The 23,712-nt window shown below is 42.3% G+C and overlaps 1 protein-coding gene across 1 annotated transcript in view; it reads left to right on the plus strand.

The window, feature by feature from the left end:
* Positions 1-13,020: 13,020 nt before the first annotated feature.
* LOC116518832 (ribonuclease P protein subunit p30-like) overlaps positions 13,021-23,712 on the plus strand; it is a 29,068-nt gene continuing 18,376 nt past the window's right edge. The window contains exons 1-3 of the mRNA XM_032232364.1: positions 13,021-13,152; positions 16,333-16,388; positions 18,482-18,538. Coding sequence (XP_032088255.1) covers positions 13,071-13,152; positions 16,333-16,388; positions 18,482-18,538 — 195 coding nt within the window. The 5' untranslated portion in view covers positions 13,021-13,070. The remainder of the gene's footprint in view (positions 13,153-16,332; positions 16,389-18,481; positions 18,539-23,712) is intronic.

Raw genomic sequence — 23,712 nt, forward strand, 5'->3', positions numbered from 1 at the left:
ACTGGCGGGGGACTACTGAGAATGAGATACAATAGTTCCCCCATTTCCAATTACAAAGTTGATTATAGAGACTACTGCCACGCAGAAAAACTATCCTGCTGGGTGGTTTTTTTTTTCCCTTTCAGTTCTCATTCAACTTAACGAATAATAATTTGTTTTCAAAATTAGCATCAAAGGAGAGGGGGAAAAGTTTGATGAAATTCTCAAGGATGGGGTGTGGAGTTCCTGCAATAACATGGTTATAAGGTGGCCAGTGGATGAATGAATGTTGCATCTTTCATGGTTTAATGAGGAGCCGAGGTGGCGCAGTGGTTAAATGCAGCACTGCAGGCTACTTCAGCTGACTGCAGTTCTGCAGTTCGGCTGTTCAAATCTCACCGGCTCAGGGTTGACTCAGCCTTCCATCCTTCCGAGGTGGGTAAAATGAGGACCCGGATTGTTGTTGGGGGCGATATGCTGACTCTGTAAACCGCTTAGAGAGTGCTGAAAGCCCTATAAAGCGGTATATAAGTCTAACTGCTATTGCTATTGCTATTGCTATTGCTATTAATCATCTCTTCCTCAATCCGTAGCTTCCTTGACTTCCATTAAATCTCAAGAGAAACATAATGGGAAACCCTTTTCTCTGGATTCTTTTATATAGTGAAATACAAGCAGCCAGGCAATATGTTTCAAAATGATAGAAAGATGTTGTAGCAGAAGATATAATGATCAACCACAGGTCCTCCTCCCTATTCCAACTATCAAGTTGAAGTTTCTTGAAGTTACCCACAAAACTCTACCAAGAGAAGTTCAGAATCAATTCTCAAGCACTATGAAAGTGAGTTTTTTGTTTAGTTTTCCTTTCTTTCTTTTTACAGAATCGGCAAGATATCTAAATGACCTGATCTCTCCAAAACAAAGAATAGCTTTCTTCAGAGCCAGATTTAACGTTCTCCCTCCAGCACTCCTCCAGGGCAGGTATAAGAGAACACCTATAGCCGAACGCGTTTGTATATGTGGTAAAGGAGAAGTGGAAGATAATTCACATGTACTATTACACTGCCAGCTATACAGAGCTTATAGGTCTCCACATATTCTCCCCTTATTAGAGAGATTGCCAGGGAGGGCAGACAATTTCTATCTAGGCTTTCTCCTCCAGGACACTAACCCGGTTACCACGTCTGCAGTGGCAAAGTTCTGTGCTGCTGCAATGTCCATAAGGAAAAAATTGGCTACAGAAGTATAGTACCATCTTGTACCAATTATCTGGACATTCCTTTAACAATCTTTGGACCATAATGTTATTATCCACTTTTAATGTCAATACTTTTAATTATATTTTAATGTTAGTATTGTTTAATATAGTGTAAAGACAAATGTATATTGCTGGTCTTTGACCGTAATAAGGATCTTACTTACTTTACAGAAGAAAACCTCTGAAAAAATTAACAAGACAGATTTTATTTATGGCTTTTATATGGGCATTTCTCCTTGTTGATTATCCCCATGCTGGAATTCACACTATGGGGACTTTAAATGATTCAGGTTTAGACTTCATATACCCCCCCACCACCACCACCACCACATTATTACTACCCAATAAACAGATCAGTAATATCACAGTCTAATAGATAATTTGCAATTTCTAAAAGTCTAAAAGAAACTTTTAATTTTGCCTAGCAATGTTCCTTTTCTGCTGTAGTCGTGGTAATCAGAATATATATTCTGTAAAGCACTCCAGTGCATGAGGGACAGCAATGAAGCTCAAAACGGCTAATTCAGTATATTTAACATGTGTTAAATCAGCAATTGTCCAGATGGCCCTTACCAGTGGCCAAATAATTGAGAATATGAGGCATTGCAGGTATACAGATTCTATATGGAATAGGTTACCCATCCCTAATGTAAGCATTCTACAGCAATAGCAATAGCAGTTAGACTTATATACCGCTTCATACCCCATCTTTTGCAGGGTACCGATTAGAACTATATATAGTGTGCCTTTCTAGGAATCTTCCCCACCCCTAAATTTTTAATCTTCGAAGAGTTCTGTACATCCAAATATAGTAGATCATTTAAATAGCAGCTTCATTGATACTGCCATATAGCCAAGTCAAGAAAATGGCAAATTTCAGATTATTTTTCTTAATCATCCTGCTGATTTTGCTGAATGCTCTTTTAGAAATTTGCCCTGGAATTATGAGCGTTCCCTTAGCCACAAATTAACCACTTCCATCTCAGTACGCCACAAAGACCATAACCTTTCTTGCCTTCTCAATCACTTAATTTTATGTTCCTTAATATATTCTTGGAATAGTGAACTTTACATTCTCTGCTGCTATCCTGATTGCAAGTGCTAAAAGATGCCTACAACTGGGTAATTTTGAAGACGACCAAACTTCCTTAATCTTGTAATTTACAGCATTGTAAATACAACAACAACAACAACCACCCTATTAGATGACTTGGACTGAGAGAGAGTGACTGTTTCCAACTCACCAGTTGGTGCCTAGAATTCTTGTTCAGCATCTTAATAGCAATAGCAATAGCAGTTAGACTTATATACCGCTTCATAGGGCTTTCAGCCCTCTCTAAGCGGTTTACAGAGTCAGCATATCGCCCCCACAGTCTGGGTCCTCATTTCACCCACCTCGGAAGGATGGAAGGCTGAGTCAACCTTGAGCCAATGAGATTAGAACCGCTGAACTGCAGTTAGCAGTCAGCTGAAGTGGCCTGCAGTGCTGCACCCTAACCTCTGCGCCACCTCAGCTCTTCAACACCCTTGGTCTATAGCAGTGGCTCTCAACCTGTGGTCTGCGGACGCCTGGGGGGGGGATGTAAAATCATTACGGGGTCCCCAAAGGCTTGAAGAAATGTTAGTGATTTAAATCTTGAGTTAAGTCTTGGTGGTCCGTGGCAAAGGTGGGTTCCTACCGGTTCGGACTGGTTCAGTCGAACCTGTAGTGGTTTTCTGGCCTGGGTCGCCAGTGGTTAAATGCAGCACTGCAGGCTACTTCAGCTGACTGCAGTTCTGCAGTTCGGCTGTTCAAATCTCACCGGCTCAAGGTTGACTCAGCCTTCCATCCTTCCGAGGTGGGTAAAATGAGGACCCGGACTGTGGGGGGCGATATGCTGACTCTGTAAACCGCTTAGAGAGGGCTGAAAGCCCTATGAAGCGGTATATAAGTCTTAACTGCTATTGCTATCCAGACATCCGGAGTCCTTCGGAATTGGGCGGCATATAAATTTTATAAATAAATAAATTTAATAAATAAATCCAGCTTTATCATTTTATATTTTTTTCCTCTGTGTTCATTAAGGGTGACCTATTAGTTCCCATTTTTCCTTTTTCCTTTTTAACAGTGTTCTCCCCCCCCCACACACACACAACATTTCATTTTTTTAAGGATAAACACTCTCTGATTTTTATAGTGCCTTTTGAAATTATGTAAGAGCAGGAAGCGCTCCAAACAATCAAAACCTCACAGGTCTGTACTTATTGGTGAGCACAATGGTGACTAAATGTTTACCGCTGTTGTTGTTGGAATCAATTCTGAAGTTATGTCACCTTTAATACGATATTGATTCTCAACACAGAGAATTGTAGTAAAGCAGTTACAATTGCCTCCTTCTCTGAATTTGGTGCAAATAAATCTTGATGTTGGCCTTGTAACCGAAGGAGGAGGATAAAACCCATTTATCCAGTTTTGTCAAAATAAATTGTAACAACTTGACAAATAGACGAGAAATAAAGCTTTTGCTGATATAAACATATTGTGACTCAATATATGTGAAGTCAAACTCTCCCTCTGGATCCCTCCCTCCCTTTTTTTGCGGAAAAGTAGTGCAAATCGTGGATAGAAGTGTTTGTAGGTAAGGAAATCAACCGTACCATGGAAATAGCCAATATCCATGGTGAGACAGACACTTGCCATATTTTTGCCACAAGATGCTGAAAATTTTGTTCCTCAAAAGAAATTAACTGAACTTCTTCTCCATTGAAGCATTCCAGTTTAGCACACACAGGAACCCAAAAAAAAATCCCACCCTTTAATATTTTGCCAGGGGAAACTTAATTTTTTTCATGATTGGCTGTTAAGAAAGAATAGCCACTTAAACCGCTTCAGCGCATAATTCAACAAAGAAAAAGGCACAATAGCCAAAGGTTTCTGTGGACATATGCATAATAAAAAGGCAAGCTAAATTATTAACACAGGCTCAGCAAGGGGCGGAAAGAGAATGAAGCCTCGGGGTTACATTAAACTCTACAGGCATTCAAGATTTACATAACAGCTTATTCCAGATAGAAAAAGTCAGCTTGGTGAAGATCAGCAAAGCGAGATTCTGATGAGACAGGACAGAAAAGAGTTCCAAAGACACCAGTTCTGTTTAGTCACACACTTACTCAGGCAAGATGGCTTATTCTAAGGCCAGGTTGATGGCAGCCATCCATAGGCTGCCATCCTCTGTATGGCAGTCACACGAATCCCATTTTGGGGAACTGAAAATTCTCAGAAGTCATGAACTCCAGTCCTTGGACTTTCCAACATGTGGCAGTTGATGCAGAAGAAGATTGTCCTGGAGGTTGGTAAGTCCCGTGTTTAGATCCTTCCCCCTACTCTCCTCCAGCAGAGCCCCATCCTCCCATCCTCAGAAATATTTGCGGTTGCAAAATCTGACGAGAGCTCCTTTAGCAGGTCATTCAAAAATAATAGCAATGGCAGTTAGACTTATATACCGCTTCATAGGACTTTCAGCCCTCTCTAAGCGGTTTACAGAGTCAGCATAATTTCCCCAACAACAATCCGGGTCCTCATTTCACCCACCGCGGAAGGATGGATGGAAGGCTGAGTCAACCGTGAGCCGGTGAGATTAGAACCGCTGAACTGCAGATAGCAGTCAGCTGAAGTGGCCTGCAGTACTGCACCCCTAACCACTGCGCCACCTCGGCTCATATGAAGTTGACGATAACCTGGATCATAGATTGGCTTTAGGATGTCAATTTAGGCTGAAAATTCAAATGGGCTGGTAAAAAAATAAGGTGCTGGCTTAACCCTTTTGACAATTTTCAAATTATGTCTTTGCAGGGATAAAGGGGAACCGAGCTCTCTCATTTGCTTGAATGTACAGTAAGTTTTCCAGGTGCTCCAGCCCATTAGGCCTCCACTTCAAATCTCCAGAGAATGTCTGGAGATCAAGGAGAATACGGTAGAAACAGGGCTGGATATTTGACTTTGTTATCTATTTCTGCATCTTCACACATCTATCTGGACATTTAGTTGAAGTCCCAGGTGGCTTCAAGATCTTGGAGTACTTTCTCTTTTGTTACAGGTATGTAAATAGATACATTGGCGCCGTGACCCGACAAAAGCGCGAACGTCAAAAGCGCGCTGACAAAACCGCGGCGATAAAACCGCTATGTCAAAAGCGCACCGACAACAGCGCGCCGACAACAGCGCGCCGACAGACGTGCGATTTAAGTTAAGGTAAGGTTTAGGGTTAGGTTTAGGGTTAGGTTTAGGGTTAGGTTTAGGGTTAGGTTTAGGGTTAGGTTTAGGGTTAGGTTTAGGGTTAGGTTTAGGGTTAGGTTTAGGGTTAGGTTTAGGGTTAGGTTACAGCGCGCTTCTGTCGGCGCGCTGTTGTCGGCGTGCTTCAGCGCTCATTTGTCGCCGCGGTTTTGTCGGCGTGGTTTTGTAACCGCGGTTTAGTCAGGCGCGCTTTTGTTGTTCGTGCATTTGTGGTGGAACCCATTGGCGCAGTTATCCATCAGTGGTGGGATTCAATTTTTTTTTACTACCGGTTCTGTTGGCTTGGCGTGGGTTGGTGGTAGTGGGTTGATGGGCATGGCAGGGGAAGGATACTGTAAAATCTCCATTCCCTCCCCACTCCGGGGGAAGGTTACTGCAAAATCCCCATTTCCTCCCGATCAACTGGGACTCAAGAGGCAGAGAATAGATTTCAGAGTTGGTATGTACTGGTTCTCCGAACTACTCAAAATTTCCACACCTTAACCACTGCGCCACCTCGGCTCTTACACCTCGGGTAACAGCTCACGTGCCCGGAGAGATGGCTTAATTCTTGATAGTCTTTATGTGACTCAGATTATAACCTCTTTGTATGAGTCTTATCTCTCTTCTTCTATTGATTGTCCTATCTCAATAAAAGGGGCTCTCGGACCCCCAATCTGGGTCGTCGCTCCATCCCGAGAAAGGTTGTGTCTTGTCTTTTGTCAACATTGGCCTCATGGACGAACCACGGCTTACAACATCCGGCATGCATACCATAGGTTTACCATCACAGGTAAACCTATTCCGTATTCTAGAAATAATATGTTAAATATTAAACTAATTCTGTATTAATTTTATATGGATTGTTTTGAATTAAGTTTCAAAACCAAAGCGTCAATGCCTGGCTGTTGATCCAGACTTTAGGATATTTGAAGCCCCTTCTGGGCAGTGTGCAAGTTGCTTCTTATTTTTGTTATCTTTTATTCCTTGGAGTGGTTTTTTTCCCCTTGTTTTTCCTGGAACCATCCAGAGTCACTGGGAATCAGGCAGCGTACAAATGCGTGGCACGACAAAACCGTGGTCCACTAAAGCGCGCCCGATTAAAGCGCGTACCTGACATCATCAGCAGCGCGACAAATACGACCGCGGAGAAAAAAGGGTGCTTTAAAAAGCGTTTTTAAAGCAAGCCGATTCACATAAAGGTAAGGGTTAGGGTTAGGGTTAGGGTTAGGTTAAGGGTTAGGGTTAGGTTTAGGGTTACGTTAAGCGTTAGGGTTAGGTTAAGGGTTAGCGTTAGGTTTAGCGTTAGGTTAAGGGTTAGGTTTAGGGTTAGGTTTAGGGTTAGGTTAAGGGTTAGGCTTAGGGTTAGGTTTAGGGTTAGGTTTGGGGGGGTTAGGTTTAGATTTACGCGTTAATTTTAAGTTTACCGCTCACAGCGTGCTGTTTTCGTCGCGCTGTGATGACGTCACGTACGCGCTTTCGTCGAGGGCGCTTTAGTCTACCGCGGTTTTGTGGTGGAACCTACAAATGTAATGAATGAATAAATAAATAAATGCTCCTCGTCATTGTGTGCATGTTTAAATCGTCGTTCTATCATTGTTGTATTATAATTACTTGGTTTATTATATATTTTGCCCAAAGTATAATTCTAAGGCATAAATAAATACGAAATCGTTGATTAATGAAAAAACCCATGACACATCACGATGTCAGCGTAGCGCTGAAGAATTTGCAACAACAATTTGTGTGCTGGGTTTCACAGGAAAGGCCATTTCGTGCACTGAAAAAATCACTCTCAATCATGATCACGAACCTGTTCTAGGGAAACAACTTCTCCACTCTCCCCAAAGGCAACAACACCATCTGTGGAAGGGAATAATTTGTGTGGGTTTCGCGTGGATGCCAAACTGCTGGTGCATCTTTCCATTGGCCACCACACGGCAGAAATGTGTGAAGTTAATTTAAAAAGCTTAACCACACCATCATCATATCAGTTATTGGAACAAAGGAGGCAGCATTACTGGCGGTTCAGCCCGCAAATTTTTTTGCCCGCGCACTCCCACTTCGCTCATGTGCACGCCAAATGCACACTCCACGTCCGCATTTGCACCTAAAAAGGTCCACGCATGCACACAATGTTAAAGGGGGGGGGGGATTAATTTTTTTTCAATGAAGATTGTTCTGCTCATGCGCAGAACCAAAAATCAAGATGGTGGCACTGATGATAGAACCAGTTCAGAGCCGTGGCAGGCCGAGTTACTACCTAGCTGTAAGAGCCGAGGTGGCGCAGTGGTTAGAGTGCAGTACTGCAGGCCACTTCACCTGACTGTTATCTGCAGTTCGGCGGTTCAAATCTCACCGGCTCAGGGTTGACTCAGCCTTCCATCCTTCCGAGGTGGGTGAAATGAGGACCCGGATTGTTGTTGGGGGCAATATGCTGACTCTGTAAACCGCTTAGAGAGGGCTGAAAGCCCTATGAAGCGGTATAGAAGTCTAACTGCTATTGCTATTGCTATATTGCTATTTATATCTCTATCTCTATCTCTACCGATATCTATATCCATCTCTATCTATCTATCTATCTATCTATCTATCTATCTATCTATCTATCTATCATCTATCTATCTATCTATCTATCTATCTATCTATCTATCTATCTCTATATCTATATATCTCTATACCTATACCTATCTCTCCCTCTCTCTTTCTATCTATCTATCTATCTATCTATCTATCTATCTATCTATCTATCTATCTATCTATCTATCTATCTATCTATCTCTATATATATCTATATGTATATGTATATCTATATATCTCTATATCTATATTAAAAAGAGCCGAGGTGGCGCAGTGGTTAGGGTGCAGTACTGCAGGCCACTTCAGCTGACTGTTATCTGCAGTTCAGCGGTTCAAATCTCACCGGCTCAAGATTGACTCAGCCTTCCATCCTTCCGAGGTGGGTGAAATGAGGACCCAGACTGTGGGGGCGATAGGCTGACTCTGTAAACCGCTTAGAGAGGGCTGAAAGCCCTATGAAGTGGTATATAAGTCTAACTGCTATTGCTATTGCTACTCGACCGAACCTGTCCAAACTGGGAGGAACCCACCTCTGAAAGGAAGAAAGATAATTTCAATAAGCTGGCCAACTAGAACCCATCTTTCAAGGGCTACGACGATCTTTATTTTAATTGACACAAGTGTCATGTCAGTTTCTCACCAGATCTGGCCAAACTAATTCCTGTAAAAATTTGTAATAAGTTGCCTCTAGGAAAAGAAACAAATACACAGTGTGGTTCTCACCTGATGACCAGAAATTTTGTTGGAAGCCCAGCTACCCATGTGACTGAATCTGGTTTTTTTTTTTAATGTTTTTGTGGTAGTTGTTAAGTGAATCACTCATCATAGAGTGAGCCGAGGTGGCGCAGTGGTTAAATGCAGCACTGCAGGCTACTTCAGCTGACTGCAGTTCTGCAGTTCGGCTGTTCAAATCTCACCGGCTCAGGGTTGACTCAGCCTTCCATCCTTCCGAGGTGGGTAAAATGAGGACCCGGATTGTTGGGGGCGATATGCTGACTCTGTAAACCGCTTAGAGAGGGCTGAAAGCCCTATGAAGCGGTATATAAGTCTAACTGCTATTGCTATAAAGCAAACCCATTCTTCTGAATGGGCACTTTTGCAGAAACCAGCCAAAACACTGGAAACCGACAAAAAGTTACAAAGCATGATCGTGTGGCCCCAGGACCCTAAAGACAAGCCAACTCCCAAACACTTGAAATATAGTCATGTGACTGAAGGGTGGGGGACATTTTATGATGCTCGGAAGTGCTTTACAGGTCATCAAAAACATTCATTCCAAGGCTGTCATAACTCCCAAGCCTAAGAACAACTGGTTATAAGTCAAGAACTACCTGTATATGTTTTTCCATGTGTATCATATTCTGTGTTTTCAAGGGACAGGATACAATACAATAGCAGAGTTGGAAGGGACCTTGGAGGTCTTCTAGTCCAACCCCCTGCCTAGGCAGGAAACCCTATACCGTTTCAGACAAATGGCTATCCAACATCTACTTAAAGACTTCCAGTGTTGGGGCATTCACAACTTCTGGAGGCAACTTCTTGTTCCACTGATTAATTGCTCTAATTGTCAGGAAATTTCTCCTTAGTTCTAAGTTGCTTCTCTCCTTGATTAGTTTCCACCCATTGCTTCTTGTTCTACCCTCCCTGGAGAATAGTTTGACTCCCTCTTCTTTGTGGCAGCCCCTGAGATATTGGAAGACTGCTATCATGTCTCCTCTAGTCCTTCTTTTCATTAAACTGGACATACCCAGTTCCTGCAACCGTTCTTCCTATGTTTTAGTCTCCAGTCCCCTAATCATCTTTGTTGCACGCTTTTCTTCCCCACATACCCTGCCCCCTGTGTCAAAAACCCCAAAACCAGCTGGCCAGTAGGAGGCACAAGCATGGCAGAGCTGAACTGGGGCGATGGCTCACGTGTCCACAGAGAGGGCACTGCACACCACCTCTGGCACACATCGGTTCCACCACAAAACCGCGGAGTACAAAATCGCGCTCGACGAAAGCGCGCATTTGATGTCATCACAGCGCGACGAAAACATCGCGCTGTGATCGAAAAATGTAAAAATAAAGCGAAAACCTTACCCTAACCCCCCCAAACCTAACCCTAAACCTAACCCTAAACCTAACCCTTAACCTAACCCTAAACCTAACCCTTAACCTAACCCCAAACCTAACCCTAAACCTAACCCTTAACCTAACCCTAAACCTAACCCTTAACCTAACCCTAAACCTAACCCTAAGCCTAACCCTTAACCTAACCCTAAACCTAACCCTAAACCTAACCCTTAACCTAACCCTAAACCTAACCCTAAGCCTAACCCTTAACCTAACCCTTAACCTAACCCTAAACCTAACCCTAAACCTAACCCTTAACCTAACCCTAAACCTAACCCTAAACCTAACCCTAAACCTAACCGTTAACGTAACGCTAAACCTAACGCTAACCCTTAACCTAACGCTAAACGTAACCCTAACGCTCTAAACCTAACCCTAACCCTTAACCTAACCCTAACCCTAACCCTTACCTTTATGTGAATCGGCTTGCTTTAATTTTAATTTTATTTACATTTTTAATTTTTTTCGTCGCGCTGTGATGACGTCACATGCGCGCTTTCGTCGAGCGCGATTTTGTCCTCCGCGGTTTTGACGGGTCACGTGGCCATCATGGTCATAGAGTTACTTACAAACTGGCCTTCTCCATGGTTTCTACTTGCACTTTGGAAGATTCGCTCTCTTAAATTCACAGATCATTACTATTATTTCTTCCACAGCTGTTGAGAAGCTGTGGTTTATATTTCCCTGGATCAGAAGTGGATGAACATGTTTTTAGGCAGGAAATGGACTCGCTCTTTAACATCCCCCACTTTCCTTTAATGGCCCATTAAAATGCTCAAGCCAGTTCTATTCCACGTAATAAAGAGTTCTCCCCTTCAGCTCCACAGTGATGGGATTAAGGCATGATAAATATTAGCCTTCCACAGAAACTGACCACACGGCATCTGGAAACTCAAAACTTGGCCTCATGGGAGTCTGACAACCAACCAGAATACATTTCTTACAAAGGAACAGGAAACAGAGAGGTGGCTGAATAGAGGATAATAAATCCAGGAACTTTCAGCCCTTCTCTCTCTTTTCTTCTTCACCCAACATCTGGAAGCATGTGATCCCCCTTTTCTGTTCAGGAGCTCAAGCCATGTGATCCTGTCCACCATTAAACCATCTTTCCAAGCAGCCTCCATGTCTCCAGGGTCTTTTTCCCCCACTTGGAGCTGAACCCAGAAGGACATTTCTACCAACAAAACAATACTGACTCTGTTTTGTTTGCATATGACAAATCCCTATTTTTTCCTCTGTTGAAAGAAATGTCCTTCTGGGTTCAGCTCCAAATGGGGAAGAAGACATTGGAGACATGGAGGTCTTTATTATGTAAAGTGGGCTAGCCTGGCCTTCTCAATGGCCTATTGACAAAGTGTTAAGGACATTTCTACCAACAAAACAATTTTGACTCAGTTTTGTTTGCATATGACAAATCCCTATTTTTTCCTCTGTTGAAAGAAATGTCCTTCTGGGTTCAGCTCCAAGTGGGGAAGAAGACACTGGAGACATGGAGGCTGCTTGGAAAGATGGTTTATTGTTGGACGGGTCATGGCTTGAGCCCTGAACAGAAAAGGTGATCACATGCTTCAATGTTGGTGGAGAAGAAGAGAAGGGCTGAAGGAGGGGCTTGCTAGGCTTTTTATACCGTTTAGTCCCACCTCTCTGTTTCCTGTTCCTGTGTAAGAAATGTATTCTGATTGGTTGTCAGACTCCCATGGGGCCATGCAGGGGCAACTCTCTGGGCTGTGTTTTGAATCCAGGTATAGATGAGTTCTCAGATGCCATGCGGAGAGTTGAGCAAAGTTCCAACATTATCATGCCTTTACTCCCATCCCCCCCTGGGGCTGCAGTGGAGAAGTCTTTATTATGTAAAGTGGACTAGCCTAGTCAATGGCCCATTAACTGGGGATGGGCAGGAAGCTACAGGCAACTATTCTGTCTTTTAAAGCACGTTTCTTTCTTTTCACATCCAGAGAAATATTCTGCCTTTTTCAATATTTCCTAGGATATTTCATTTTTCTGGGAGAGGGCTGGATGATAACTTCCCACACCTCTACTGATTTCTTCATCTTCTTTTTACATTCAACTTGCCTCCAGAGGTTGTGAATGCTCCAACATTGGAAGCTTTTATAGAAGACGTTGGATAACCATTTGTCTAGAGTTTCCTGTCTAGGCAGGGGGTTGGACTAGAAGACCTCCAAGGCCCCTTGGAAGCTTTTAAGAAGACGTTGGATAACCATTTGTCTAGAGTTTCCTGTCTAGGCAGGGGGTTGGACTAGAAGACCTCCAAGGTCCCTTGGAAGCTTTTAAGAAGACGTTGGATAACCATTTGTCTAGAGTTTCCTGTCTAGGCAGGGGGTTGGACTAGAAGACCTCCAAGGCCCCTTGAAAGCTTTTAAGAAGACTTCGGATAACCATTTGTCTAGAGTTTCCTGTCTAGGCAGGGGGTTGGACTAGAAGACCTCCAAGGTCCCTTCCAACTCTGTTATTCTATTAGAAATCTATATACAACCTATTTTCTTCCCAGGCTAACATGTCTTCTTAAGAGTTTCTGTAAAAACAATAAACTGTGTTTCCCACGGCATTAAAGACGCATTAAAGGCATTAAACAACTGCCCATTTCCTGAAAAATATACACAAATCCACAAATAACATTTTTATTCTTCTTTCCTTTAAAAAAAAAAAATCATAATTTACAGCCCTAGCTCTGGAACACCGCACGTGCGCTCCTTCCTTCCGCGCTCTGCGCAAAAAAGCCAACGCTAGCCAATGCGCAGGTGCAAACTAAGTTTTTTTTAAGAAAAAACTACACTTCCCAACATGCAACGCGCGTTTAAAGGCGCAGGGGCTTGTTTTCTGTTTTTTTTTTTTGCTCTTTACGGTTCCCCTCCACGTGGATGGAAGATGGCCGCGTTTGCGGACCTCAACATCCTCTACTCGCCGGAGAAAGAAGCCTTGCAGAAGTTGGTGGAGGCTGCAGCGCACCGTGAGTTTAGATCCATGGCTCCTGTAAAAAGTCCAGGGCGGCCGGGATAAGAGGAGGCGGCTCCGCCCGGGGCCCAATTGAATCCAAATCCATCCACTAGCTTAAAGTGGAGATTGTGGGTTTCCCTTTTGCCATTCAAACTCCGTGCAACATTTAGATTGCGTGGATGGTTGTGTAGGGTAGGCGGTCTAGAGGGCACATTTGCTTTCCCGTCGTTTAAATCAGTGTTTCTCAAGCTTGGCAACTTGGAAGATGTCCGGACTTCAACTCCCAGAATTCCCCAGCCAGCGAATGCTGGCTGGGGAATTCTGGGAGTTGAAGTCCAGACATCTTCAAAATGCTGGCTGGGGAATTCTGGGAGTTGAAGTCCAGACATCTTCAAAATGCTGGCTGGGGAATTCTGGGAGTTGAAGTCCAGACACCTTCCAAATGCTGGCTGGGGAATTCTGGGAGTTGACGTCCAGACACCTTCCAAATGCTGGCTGGGGAATTCTGGGAGTTGAAGTCCAGACACCTTCAAAATGCTGGCTGGGGAATTCTGGGAGTTGAAGTCCAGACACCTTCCAAATGCTGGCTGGGGAATTCTGGGAGTTGAAGTCCAGACACCTTCCAAATGCTGGCTGGGGAATTCTGGGAGTTGAAGTCCAGACATCTTCCAAATGCTGGCTGGGGAATTCTGGGAGTTGAAGTCCAGACACCTTCCAAATGCTGGCTGGGGAATTCTGGGAGTTGAAGTACAGACATCTTCAAAATGCTGGCTGGGGAATTCTGGGAGTTGAAGTCCAGACACCTTCCAAATGCTGGCTGGGGAATTCTGGGAGTTGAAGTCCAGACATCTTCCAAATGCTGGCTGGGGAATTCTGGGAGTTGAAGTCCAGACATCTTCCAAATGCTGGCTGGGGAATTCTGGGAGTTGAAGTCCAGGCATCTTCCAAATGCTGGCTGGGGAATTCTGGGAGTTGAAGTCCAGACATCTTCCAAATGCTGGCTGGGGAATTCTGGGAGTTGAAGTCCAGACATCTTCCAAATGCTGGCTGGGGAATTCTGGGAGTTGAAGTCCACGCATGCCGTCTGGGGAATTCTGGGAGTTGAAGTCCAGGCATGCTGGCTGGGGAATTCTGGGAGTTGAAGTCCAGACATCTTCCAAATGCTGGCTGGGGAATTCTGGGAGTTGAAGTCCAGACATCTTCCAAATGCTGGCTGGGGAATTCTGAGAGTTGAAGTCCGGACATCTTCCAAGTTGCCAAGGTTGAGAAACACTGGTCTAAATAGAGAAGATTGGAGCAAAGCGAGTAAAGACTCTTGAAATAAAATGCACTGTATGTGAAATGCTTTTGATTGTTACCCATTGCTGCCCACTGTTACGTTTTCACAGACAGAAGTGACATGGTTGCATGGGGTTAAATTATCTTCCTTAAAATAATAAACACTCTTTTTTTAAAAAACACATAAGCACATCAACAAAAACAAACACATAACTTAAAAACAACATAGCGACAATAAGTTCCATCGTATATCATACCGCAGTTCCGAATCGGTTTCTTTGCAGTTAAGTGTTTTCCCTTCTATACATTTCTATCTTGCGTTTGTAATCTCCTTATTCGTTATCCATTTTTATCTACATTTCTTTATTTAGTTAAACTTAGCTACTTATGACCAAATATTATTTACCTACATTGTGCTTTATATTTTTACTGTCATTTATTCTCTTACATACAGATTATAGGTATACATTCACATAGTTATTCTTTTTCTTTGCCATTCTTATATTATTATTATTATTATTCCATTTGGAAGGTTATCAGGGATAGTTTAAAATGCTTTGTAAAATAATAAACACTCTTATTCCATTTGGAAGGTTATAAGGGATAGTTTAAAATGCTTTGTAAAATAATAAACACTCTTATTCCATTTGGAAGGTTATAAGGGATAGTTTAAAATGCTTTGTAAAATAATAAACACTCTTAATGTGCTCAGGGACCATAATGTCACACTGATTTTTTTTTTAAAAAAAGTTACTACTACAAAAAGCGAAAATCACAGTTCTAAGATCTGATGTAAGTTGGAATAGCCTCAGACCTGTACATTGAATTTGTGAAGATTTGTGTGTGTGTGTGTATACACACACACACTCATATTAAGAAAAAGAAGAATTTTAAGAAAAAGCTAAATATGAACAAATCCAAATGCTGTAACCTAGAAGGTTTTTTAATGTGCATGTGTGTATATATAATATTTTGAAGATTGTGTTAACTATTTAGCAGTTAGCAATAGCAGTTAGACTTATATACCGCTTCATAGGGCTTTCAGCCCTCTCTAAGCGGTTTACAGAGTCAGCATATTGCCCCCAACCACAATCCGGGTCCTCATTTTACCCACCTCGGAAGGATGGAAGGCTGAGTCAACCTTGAGCCGGTGAGATTTGAACAGCCGAACTGCAGAACTGCAGTCAGCTGAAGTAGCCTGCAGTGCTGCACTCTAACCACTGCGCCACCTCAGTTCTCTTTAATGTATTATTTTCATTCTGCCTTTTATTATTATTTTTATAACTTAAGACAACTCACATACCTAATACTCCTTCCTCCTCCTATTTTTTCCATAGGTAGGTTGGGCTGAAAGATTGACTGATGCCTGAAGCAGAATTAGAACTCCAAATCTCTTGGGTTTAGTCTGGTGCTTTAACCCCTGGGCCAAACAATCTCACAGTTTTAGTTTTAACTTTTTATCGTCATTTGTTGGAATTAATACCTGCATAGAATCAGAACAGAAAATAAAGTGTTTGGGGTTGCAAAGAATCAGGCATGACTTAACAACTGAACCACAAAATACCAAGCATATAATATTGTGTTTAATTAATTACTAACTTGTTCATGATGCTCTACAAAATGATAGTGAAATTTATCTTAAGCCTCTTGGTTCTTCAGTTGGAAATAGTTTTGTTTAAAATTGTGTGTAATTCAGTCCAAAGTCTCCTTTTTTGGGGGTGCCTGAGAATAATTTTCAAACTTTAGATGTATATTCATAAATTGTGTAATTGCAATTCAGAATAAGACAGGAAATCATCTGGTATACATGGAAAGCAGGATAGCTACCAGCTGCATCAACTAAAATGCTTTCCCCCCCCCCCCTTGTTGAATATCCTTCTCTTGATTAACTGTATTATGTTTTCTTTTTTTTAAGTTGGCTATTCAACTGTGGCAATCAATTATGTTGTCAGCTATGAAGAAAAGAAAAAAGTAAGTCTTCTTTCTGAAACGTTTATTGACCTTATGTGGTTGATGCCTTTGCAGGCTTTAAGCATGACTTCCTTCTACAAGGATAAAGTGTGCTAGAGCAGAGCAAACACAACAAGGGTAGTGTGATTTCTGTGCATTAGATAATCAGTTTGCTTTATTTTATTTTACAAAAAAGGATGCATCTTTATTGAATGGCTAGAAAATTGACCAGGCAGACTTTCCTAGGTTTTTATTTATTCATTTCTATTTCATATTTCTTAACTACCTATCTCCCTCTGAAGCTGGGTTTTTATTTTTGTTTTACTGAACAAAAGATGGGGTGATATTTGTCCCTTGGCAGTGGTAAAACTTTTGCGGGGCAGCAAAATGAGGGTGGCGACAGTTGGAATTAGTCTCCGAACCAGCCATGGAAATCTGAGGAAATAAACAGCCACTAATAATAATTACTAAGGTATGCTGAATATAATCTAATCCCTCCACCCCTTCAAAGGAATTGCACAGCCTTGCTTTGTATAAAGCCTTTATACCAGTGTTTTTCAAACTTGACAGTTTTAAAATGTGTAGACTTCAACTCCCAGAATTCTGCGTGGGGAATTCTGGGAATTGAAGCTCACGCATTTTAACATTGCGAGGTTTGAAAAACAGGCTCTATACAGATACTCCTTGCCAACCAACGATTCAAAGATAATGGACTTCCCCAGTGTTCGTCTGGTGCACCAATTGCGGCCCTATTTGGATCGGGAGGCACTTCAAACGGTTACTCACGCCCTTGTCACCTCAAGGCTGGATTATTGCAACGCGCTCTAGATGGGGCTACCCTTGAAAAGCGTTCGGAGACTGCAGTTAGTCCAGAATGCGGCCGCACGAGCGATATTGGGTGCACCGAGGTACACCCATGTTACACCTGTCCTCCGCGAGCGATATTGGGTGCACCGAGGTACACCCACGTTACACCTGTCCTCCGCGAGCTGCACTAGCCAATTGGTCTCCGGATGCAATTCAAGGTGTTGGTTATCACCTTTAAAGCCCTACATGGCTTAGGGCCAGCATACCTACCCTCTCTAAGCGGTTTACAGAGTCAGCATATCGCCCCCAACAACAATCCGGGTCCTCATTTCACCCACCTCGGAAGGATGGAAGGCTGAGTCAACCTTGAGCCGGTGAGATTAGAACCGCTGAACTGCAAATAACAGTCAGCTGAAGTGGCCTGCAGTACTGCACCCTAACCATTGCGCCACCTCGGCTCTTTTATCTTGCAAACTATTTCTTTTCTCTAAACAACTATTCAGTGGTTTGCAGAATTGATTAATACAGATCAACCATTAATGGCTATGAAAAGAAAGTGTAGCCTATGGGAATAGCTCTTTGTGTCATTTGGATTTTTGTTGTTTATTTCACAATATAGCTTTGCATGCAGGTTATCTGTGGGGTTTTTTCCCCCCTGTTGGTGGATATACGCTTCAAGGTGCTAGTCGTTACTTTTAAAGCCCTTCATGGTTTAGGACCTGGCTACCTGAGAGACCACCTCCTGCCATTTACCTCCCAAAGACCGATTAGATCACACAGATTGGGCCTCCTCCGGGTACCATCGGCGGGTCAATGTTGGTTGGCGGCTCCCCGGGGCAGGGCCTTCTCTGTTGCTGCCCCGTCCAGATGGAACGATCTCCCCGTAGAGATCCCGACCCTCACTACCCTCCCGGCCTTCCTCAAAGCTGTTAAGTCCTGGCTGCTCCAGCAGACCGGGGGGGCTCTCGAAATATCCAGGCCCCCGGAGATTGTGACTGTTGTATATTTTAATGTTGTTTGTGTATTATTCCCCCTCCCTTGTTTTATTGTAAGCCGCCCGGAATCCTTCGGGAGTGGGCGGCATACAAATCAATAAAACTATAAACTATAACTAACTGTTGATCAGCATCCAGTCCCATTTTCAAGTGTATTTTAAAATGATTATATTTTTTATTTTTTATTTTATATTCCCTTGTTTGTCTGTAAGCCGCCCAGAGTCCCTAGGGAGTGGGCGGCATACAAATGTCAATAAACTTCCAAACTTCCAAACTTACTTGTTTTTTCCCCCCCTTTATATCTGTTGCTAGGAAATTGTCAAGCCAATAACCTCCGCAGAACTGTTTACATCCTTGCCTCTTGTACAGGTATGCTTATGTATTTAAAACTATTGTGTTCTGAAAAGCAGATATCCCCCGTAGACTTCATTGAGACCGTAACATTATTTTGCTTCCTTGAAATAAATTCCGTTGAACTTTCACGCCCAGGAATTATGGTTCTGGTTGCACACACAGCAAACAATGAGATGAATGCGCTTAGAATGCGGAAGATATGCTTTAAAAAAAAAGTTGCTCGGAGTTATTGCGATCCAAACTTAGCAAATCTGAGTTAGCTGCTTCCCTCTTATTTATTTATTTATTAGACTTATATACCCCTTCATAGGGCTTTCAGCCCTCTCTAAGCGGTTTACAAATTTTTTTAGCAAATTGAGTCAGCAACTTGCCCCCACAGTCTGGGTCCTCATTTTACCCACCTCAGAAAGATGGAAGGCTGAGTCGACCTTGAGCCGGTGAGATTTGAACCGCTGAACTGCAGATCACAGTCAGCTGAAGTGGCCTGCGGTACTGCACCCTAACCACTGCGCCACCTCGGCTCTTACATTATTCCTGATTTATTATTTGTTGCTTGTATGTGCCCTGAGAGCTTATGCAGCGGAGACAAATTCCTTGTGTGTCCAATCACACTTGGCCAATATACTATTCTATTTGTATGGAGATAATTTTTTTTAAAGAATGTATTTTTCAGTTCAGCTTATAGTTGAATGCAGTCCACATCGTCATTTCATGTAACTTCATTCTGCAACCTGCATAGTACAGCTGCATTTGAAATTATTTGGAAGATAATTTTTTTGTGAGCACAAAGGAATCATCTTTCCTTGAACAATGAAAGCAACCGTAATTTCCAAAAGGATTGGTGAGCATGATATCTGGGAACGTCAGAGGCAGAAGGAAGAGCCATTGAGTGGACAACATACCTCCCAACGGCCGATAAGATCTCACAGGTTGGGCCTCCTCCGGGTGCCGTCGACCGGACAATGCCAGCTGGCGACTCTTCGGGGGAGAGCCTTCTCTGTAGCTGCTCCAGCCCTGTGGAACGATCTACCCCCAGAGATCCAGACCCTTCCCACTCTCTCGGCCTTCCGAAAAGCCACTAAAACCTGGCTATTCCGGCAGGCCTGGGGCTGTTGACCTCATGGATGAGGTCCAGCCCCACCTAGATTGAGTGTATGATGTGTTGCCTTTTAATCTGTTTTCTCTTTCCTTATTTTTAACTTTTTTATCTTTTTAGCCCTGTATTTTGTAAGCCGCCCGGAGTCCTTCGGGATTGGGCGGCATATAAATTCATTAAATTTACAATTTACAACTGACAAATAAAAGAAATCTCAGCTGACAGAAGGATGGAGCGTGTTTCAGAAGGGACTCTCCAATATTTTAAAGAAAGCAAGAAGAAGAGAAGGGAAACATAATTTCAGTCATTCAATGTTATTTTAATGCAGGGATGGGGAATAATGGCCCTTTTATGACTTGTGGACTTCAACTCCCAGAATTCCTGACCCCGCATGACTGGCTCAGGAATTCTGGGAGTTGAAGTCCACAAGTCATAAAGGGGACATAGTTCCCCACGTCTGTGTTAATATAATCTTACAATAAAGGACTACTGGATAAGCATGCATGATTGGCCGCTTTTCCCCTAGATGAGCATCCATCCTACTGGTGGAAAGCAGCTAAGTCCCGCCTTCCAGTGGATATTTCCCTTCTGCAATGCATTTTGTGAATTACCGTATTTTTCGGAGTATAAGATGCACCGGAGTATAAGACGCACCAAGATTTTGAAGAGGCAAATTTTTAAAAAAAGTTTTTGCACTCTGCAGACCTCCCAAAAACGTCCTGTTTTTCACAAAGACGGGTACATTTTTTGTCAAAAAAAAAATGGGCATGCATAGCCTTTAGAAGGCTTGTAGAGTGCTCCTGGGGGCGGGGGGGGGGGGGCAAAAACAAGCAAAAAACAGCCAGGTTTTTGTCAAAAAAAGGGCATGCATAGCCTTTAGGAGGCTTATAAAATGCTCCTGGGTGCTCCCCCCCCCCCAAAAAAAGGGAAAAACGGCCTGTTTTTTGCTCATTTCTGCCCTCCCGGCCCCCAGGAGCACTCTGGAAGCCTCCTAAAGGCTATGCACAGCCATTTTTGCAAAGGGAACGGGGTTTCGGGAGGTTAAAAATGCTGTATTCAGTGTATAAGACGCACCCAGATTTTCACCCTCTTTTTTGAGGGAAAAGGGTGTGTCTTGTACTCCAAAAAATACCGTACTGCTTTCAGAGGCTTTGCACAGCCTTAGTGATTTGGTCAGATTTATGTTTAGGGTCATAAAGGGGAACTCTGTAATTGTTTTCCAAATTAAATCATACCCAGGCAAAGCAACTCCAGGGAGGCTTTGAGTCCACTAAATTAAATAATACATTTTAGGCTGTTAGTCCCCAAGATTCCAGATCTGTTTTCCATAAGTACTAGAGACAATATTTAGGATATTGTTTTTAAATTTTTATTTCTTTACTTTCAAAACAAACATACAACTCCTCCTTCTTTACATATTGTAGAAAGTGTATCAGCTGGTTACAAAAGGCTTTTGTGCATCTCTTCCACCGTCATCAAATATAATCCATATTAATTCAAATATCTTAACTCAAATATTTACTATATTAACCTCATCATACCTCCACTTTTATTTGACTATAGTTATTTAAACATCCTTCATCCTTAAATATACCAAGATTCAATACATTGAATCAGATTATTATTATTAATAATAATTATAATAAAAAAATAAAACTAGATAGAGTTACGTTTTAACTAATAGGGGAAAAATGTTATGATATAGGATATAGTTAAATAAAGAAAGGATAATGATAATAAATTATATACATGGAGGATTAGAAAATTTTGGTATTGATTATTAGGGATGTTTAGCTAAAACAGGATATGAGGATTAAATGTTAATGGAGGATTTTACAAATAAGCAAATGAAATGGATTAGAAAATTTTGGTATTGAATATTTAGGACATTTTAATTTGAATATAAATTTTATTGATATTAAACAAAACAATAACAAATGTTGTTATTGTTCCTGATTTATTTGATATTCCCTTCTTCAGTCACATTCTAAGGAGGATTCTTGCAAGACTCTGATTTGTACCTATAGATCCTGAGAAGTCTTCAACATTTATTTGGTTTTGTCTTAATACGTTTTAATCTAACGTTATCTGGCCAGAATCCATTAGAACTGAGGGAAAATGTAAATACTGGAAACTAAATAAAGTAAATAACTGTGGCACGAAACACCCTGTGACTGATGCCCAGTATATGTCAACTCAAGTATGATCTATTTAGGATATTCTCCTCATAGAAAACTTGGACTCATCCCAGGGAAGCATTAGCTGCTGTACTGGAAGCAATTTATGGACAGGATAACATTTTAATTTTTGAAATGTCCAGCCTTTAAGGTTAAATGAAATTCATGCGTATATGTGCTTATGGAAGAATTGTGTAAAGAGTAAGGTAGTTGTCCTCGATAGAGATATACAATACAATACAACAGCAGAGTTGGAAGGGGCCTTGGAGGTCTTCTAGTCCAACCCCCTGCCTAGGCAGGAAACCCTATACCGTTTCAGACAAATGGCTATCCAACATCTTCTTAAAGACTTCCAGTGTTGGGGCATTCACAACTTCTGGAGGCAACTTCTTGTTCCACTGATTAATTGCTCTAATTGTCAGGAAATTTCTCCTTAGTTCTAAGTTGCTTCTCTCCTTGATTAGTTTCCACCCATTGCTTCTTGTTCTACCCTCCCTGGAGAATAGTTTGACTCCCTCTTCTTTGTGGCAGCCCCTGAGATATTGGAAGACTGCTATCATGTCTCCCCTGGTCCTTCTTTTCATTAAACTAGACATACCCAGTTCCTGCAACCGTTCTTCATATGTTTTAGTCTCCATCTTTGTTGCGCGCTTGTCATCCCCACATATACCCTGCCCCCTGCGCATTCGCGGCAAAAACCCCAAAACCAGCAGGCCAGTAAGAGGCACCAGCGCATGCATGGCGGAGCTGAACTGGGGCGATGGCTCACGTGCCCACAGAGAGGGCCCTGCACACCACCCCTGGCACACATGGCATAGGTTGGCCATCATGGTTACAGGCTTACTTACAAACTGGCCTTCTCCATGGTTTCTACTTGCACTTTGGAATATTCGCTCTCTTAAATTTACAGATCATTACTATTATTTCTTCTCAAGCTGTTGAGAAGTTGTGGTTTATATTTCCCTGGATCAGAAATGGATAAACATGTTTTTAGGCAGGAAATAGACTCACTCTTTAACATCCCCCACTTTCCTTTAATGGCCCATTAAAATGCTCAAGCCAGGCTCAGGCTATTTATTGATATTCTGCCTTAGTTATGCCCCCCCCCCCTTTCCACTTCTTATACTTCACTTTTTTGTCTTTCAATTTGTCAGAGAGTTCTTTATGCAGCCATGATGGGTTTCTTTTGGGAGCTGTTATTTTTCTTCTTCATTGGTATTGTGCTAGACTGGGCTTTTGTAATCTCATTTTTCAATATTTCCCAAGCTTCTTGAGTTGTTTTCCCCTTGAGGATTCTCATCCATGGAATTCTTCCCAAGCTCTCTCTAAGTTTATTGAAATTAGCTCTTTTAAAGTCCAAGACTCTAGTTTGACTTTGTTCTACTACTTGTGTTTGCATAATGTTGAATTCCAGTATTGCATGATTGCTTGATCCCAAGGTTCCTGTAGCTTCAACACCTTCTATCATTTCCTCTCTGTTAGTGAGAATTAAGTCTAATATGGAACCAGGAACCATTACTTAGCCCAAAGGAACTGAAACGTTTTTTTTAAAGTCCAGATAACATTAGGAAGAGACTGAAACAAACATCTCCAAAATTCATTGGCATATAAAGAGGAGGAGGAGGTACACCACATAATCAGACCTGCAAAATTCTGTTATTATAGCCTATTTCAATAAAAGTGGATGTACTGTAGCTTTCCTCTGGAGTTGAACTCCTAGTCTGGTCTAACTAATGGGATTGGCAATTTCCCTGCATTGTATCATTTAAACCAAAGCCAAAACAGATGTGAATGGGATACCGCTGATGGGTCTGGTCCAGATTCAATTTTTTTTACTACCGGTTCTGTGGGCGTGGCTTGGTGGGCGTGGCAGGGGAAGGATACCGTAAAATCTCCATTCTCACCCCACTCCAAGG

This window comes from Thamnophis elegans, chromosome 15 (genome assembly GCF_009769535.1).
Source record: "Thamnophis elegans isolate rThaEle1 chromosome 15, rThaEle1.pri, whole genome shotgun sequence".
NCBI classification, from domain to species: domain Eukaryota; kingdom Metazoa; phylum Chordata; class Lepidosauria; order Squamata; family Colubridae; genus Thamnophis; species Thamnophis elegans.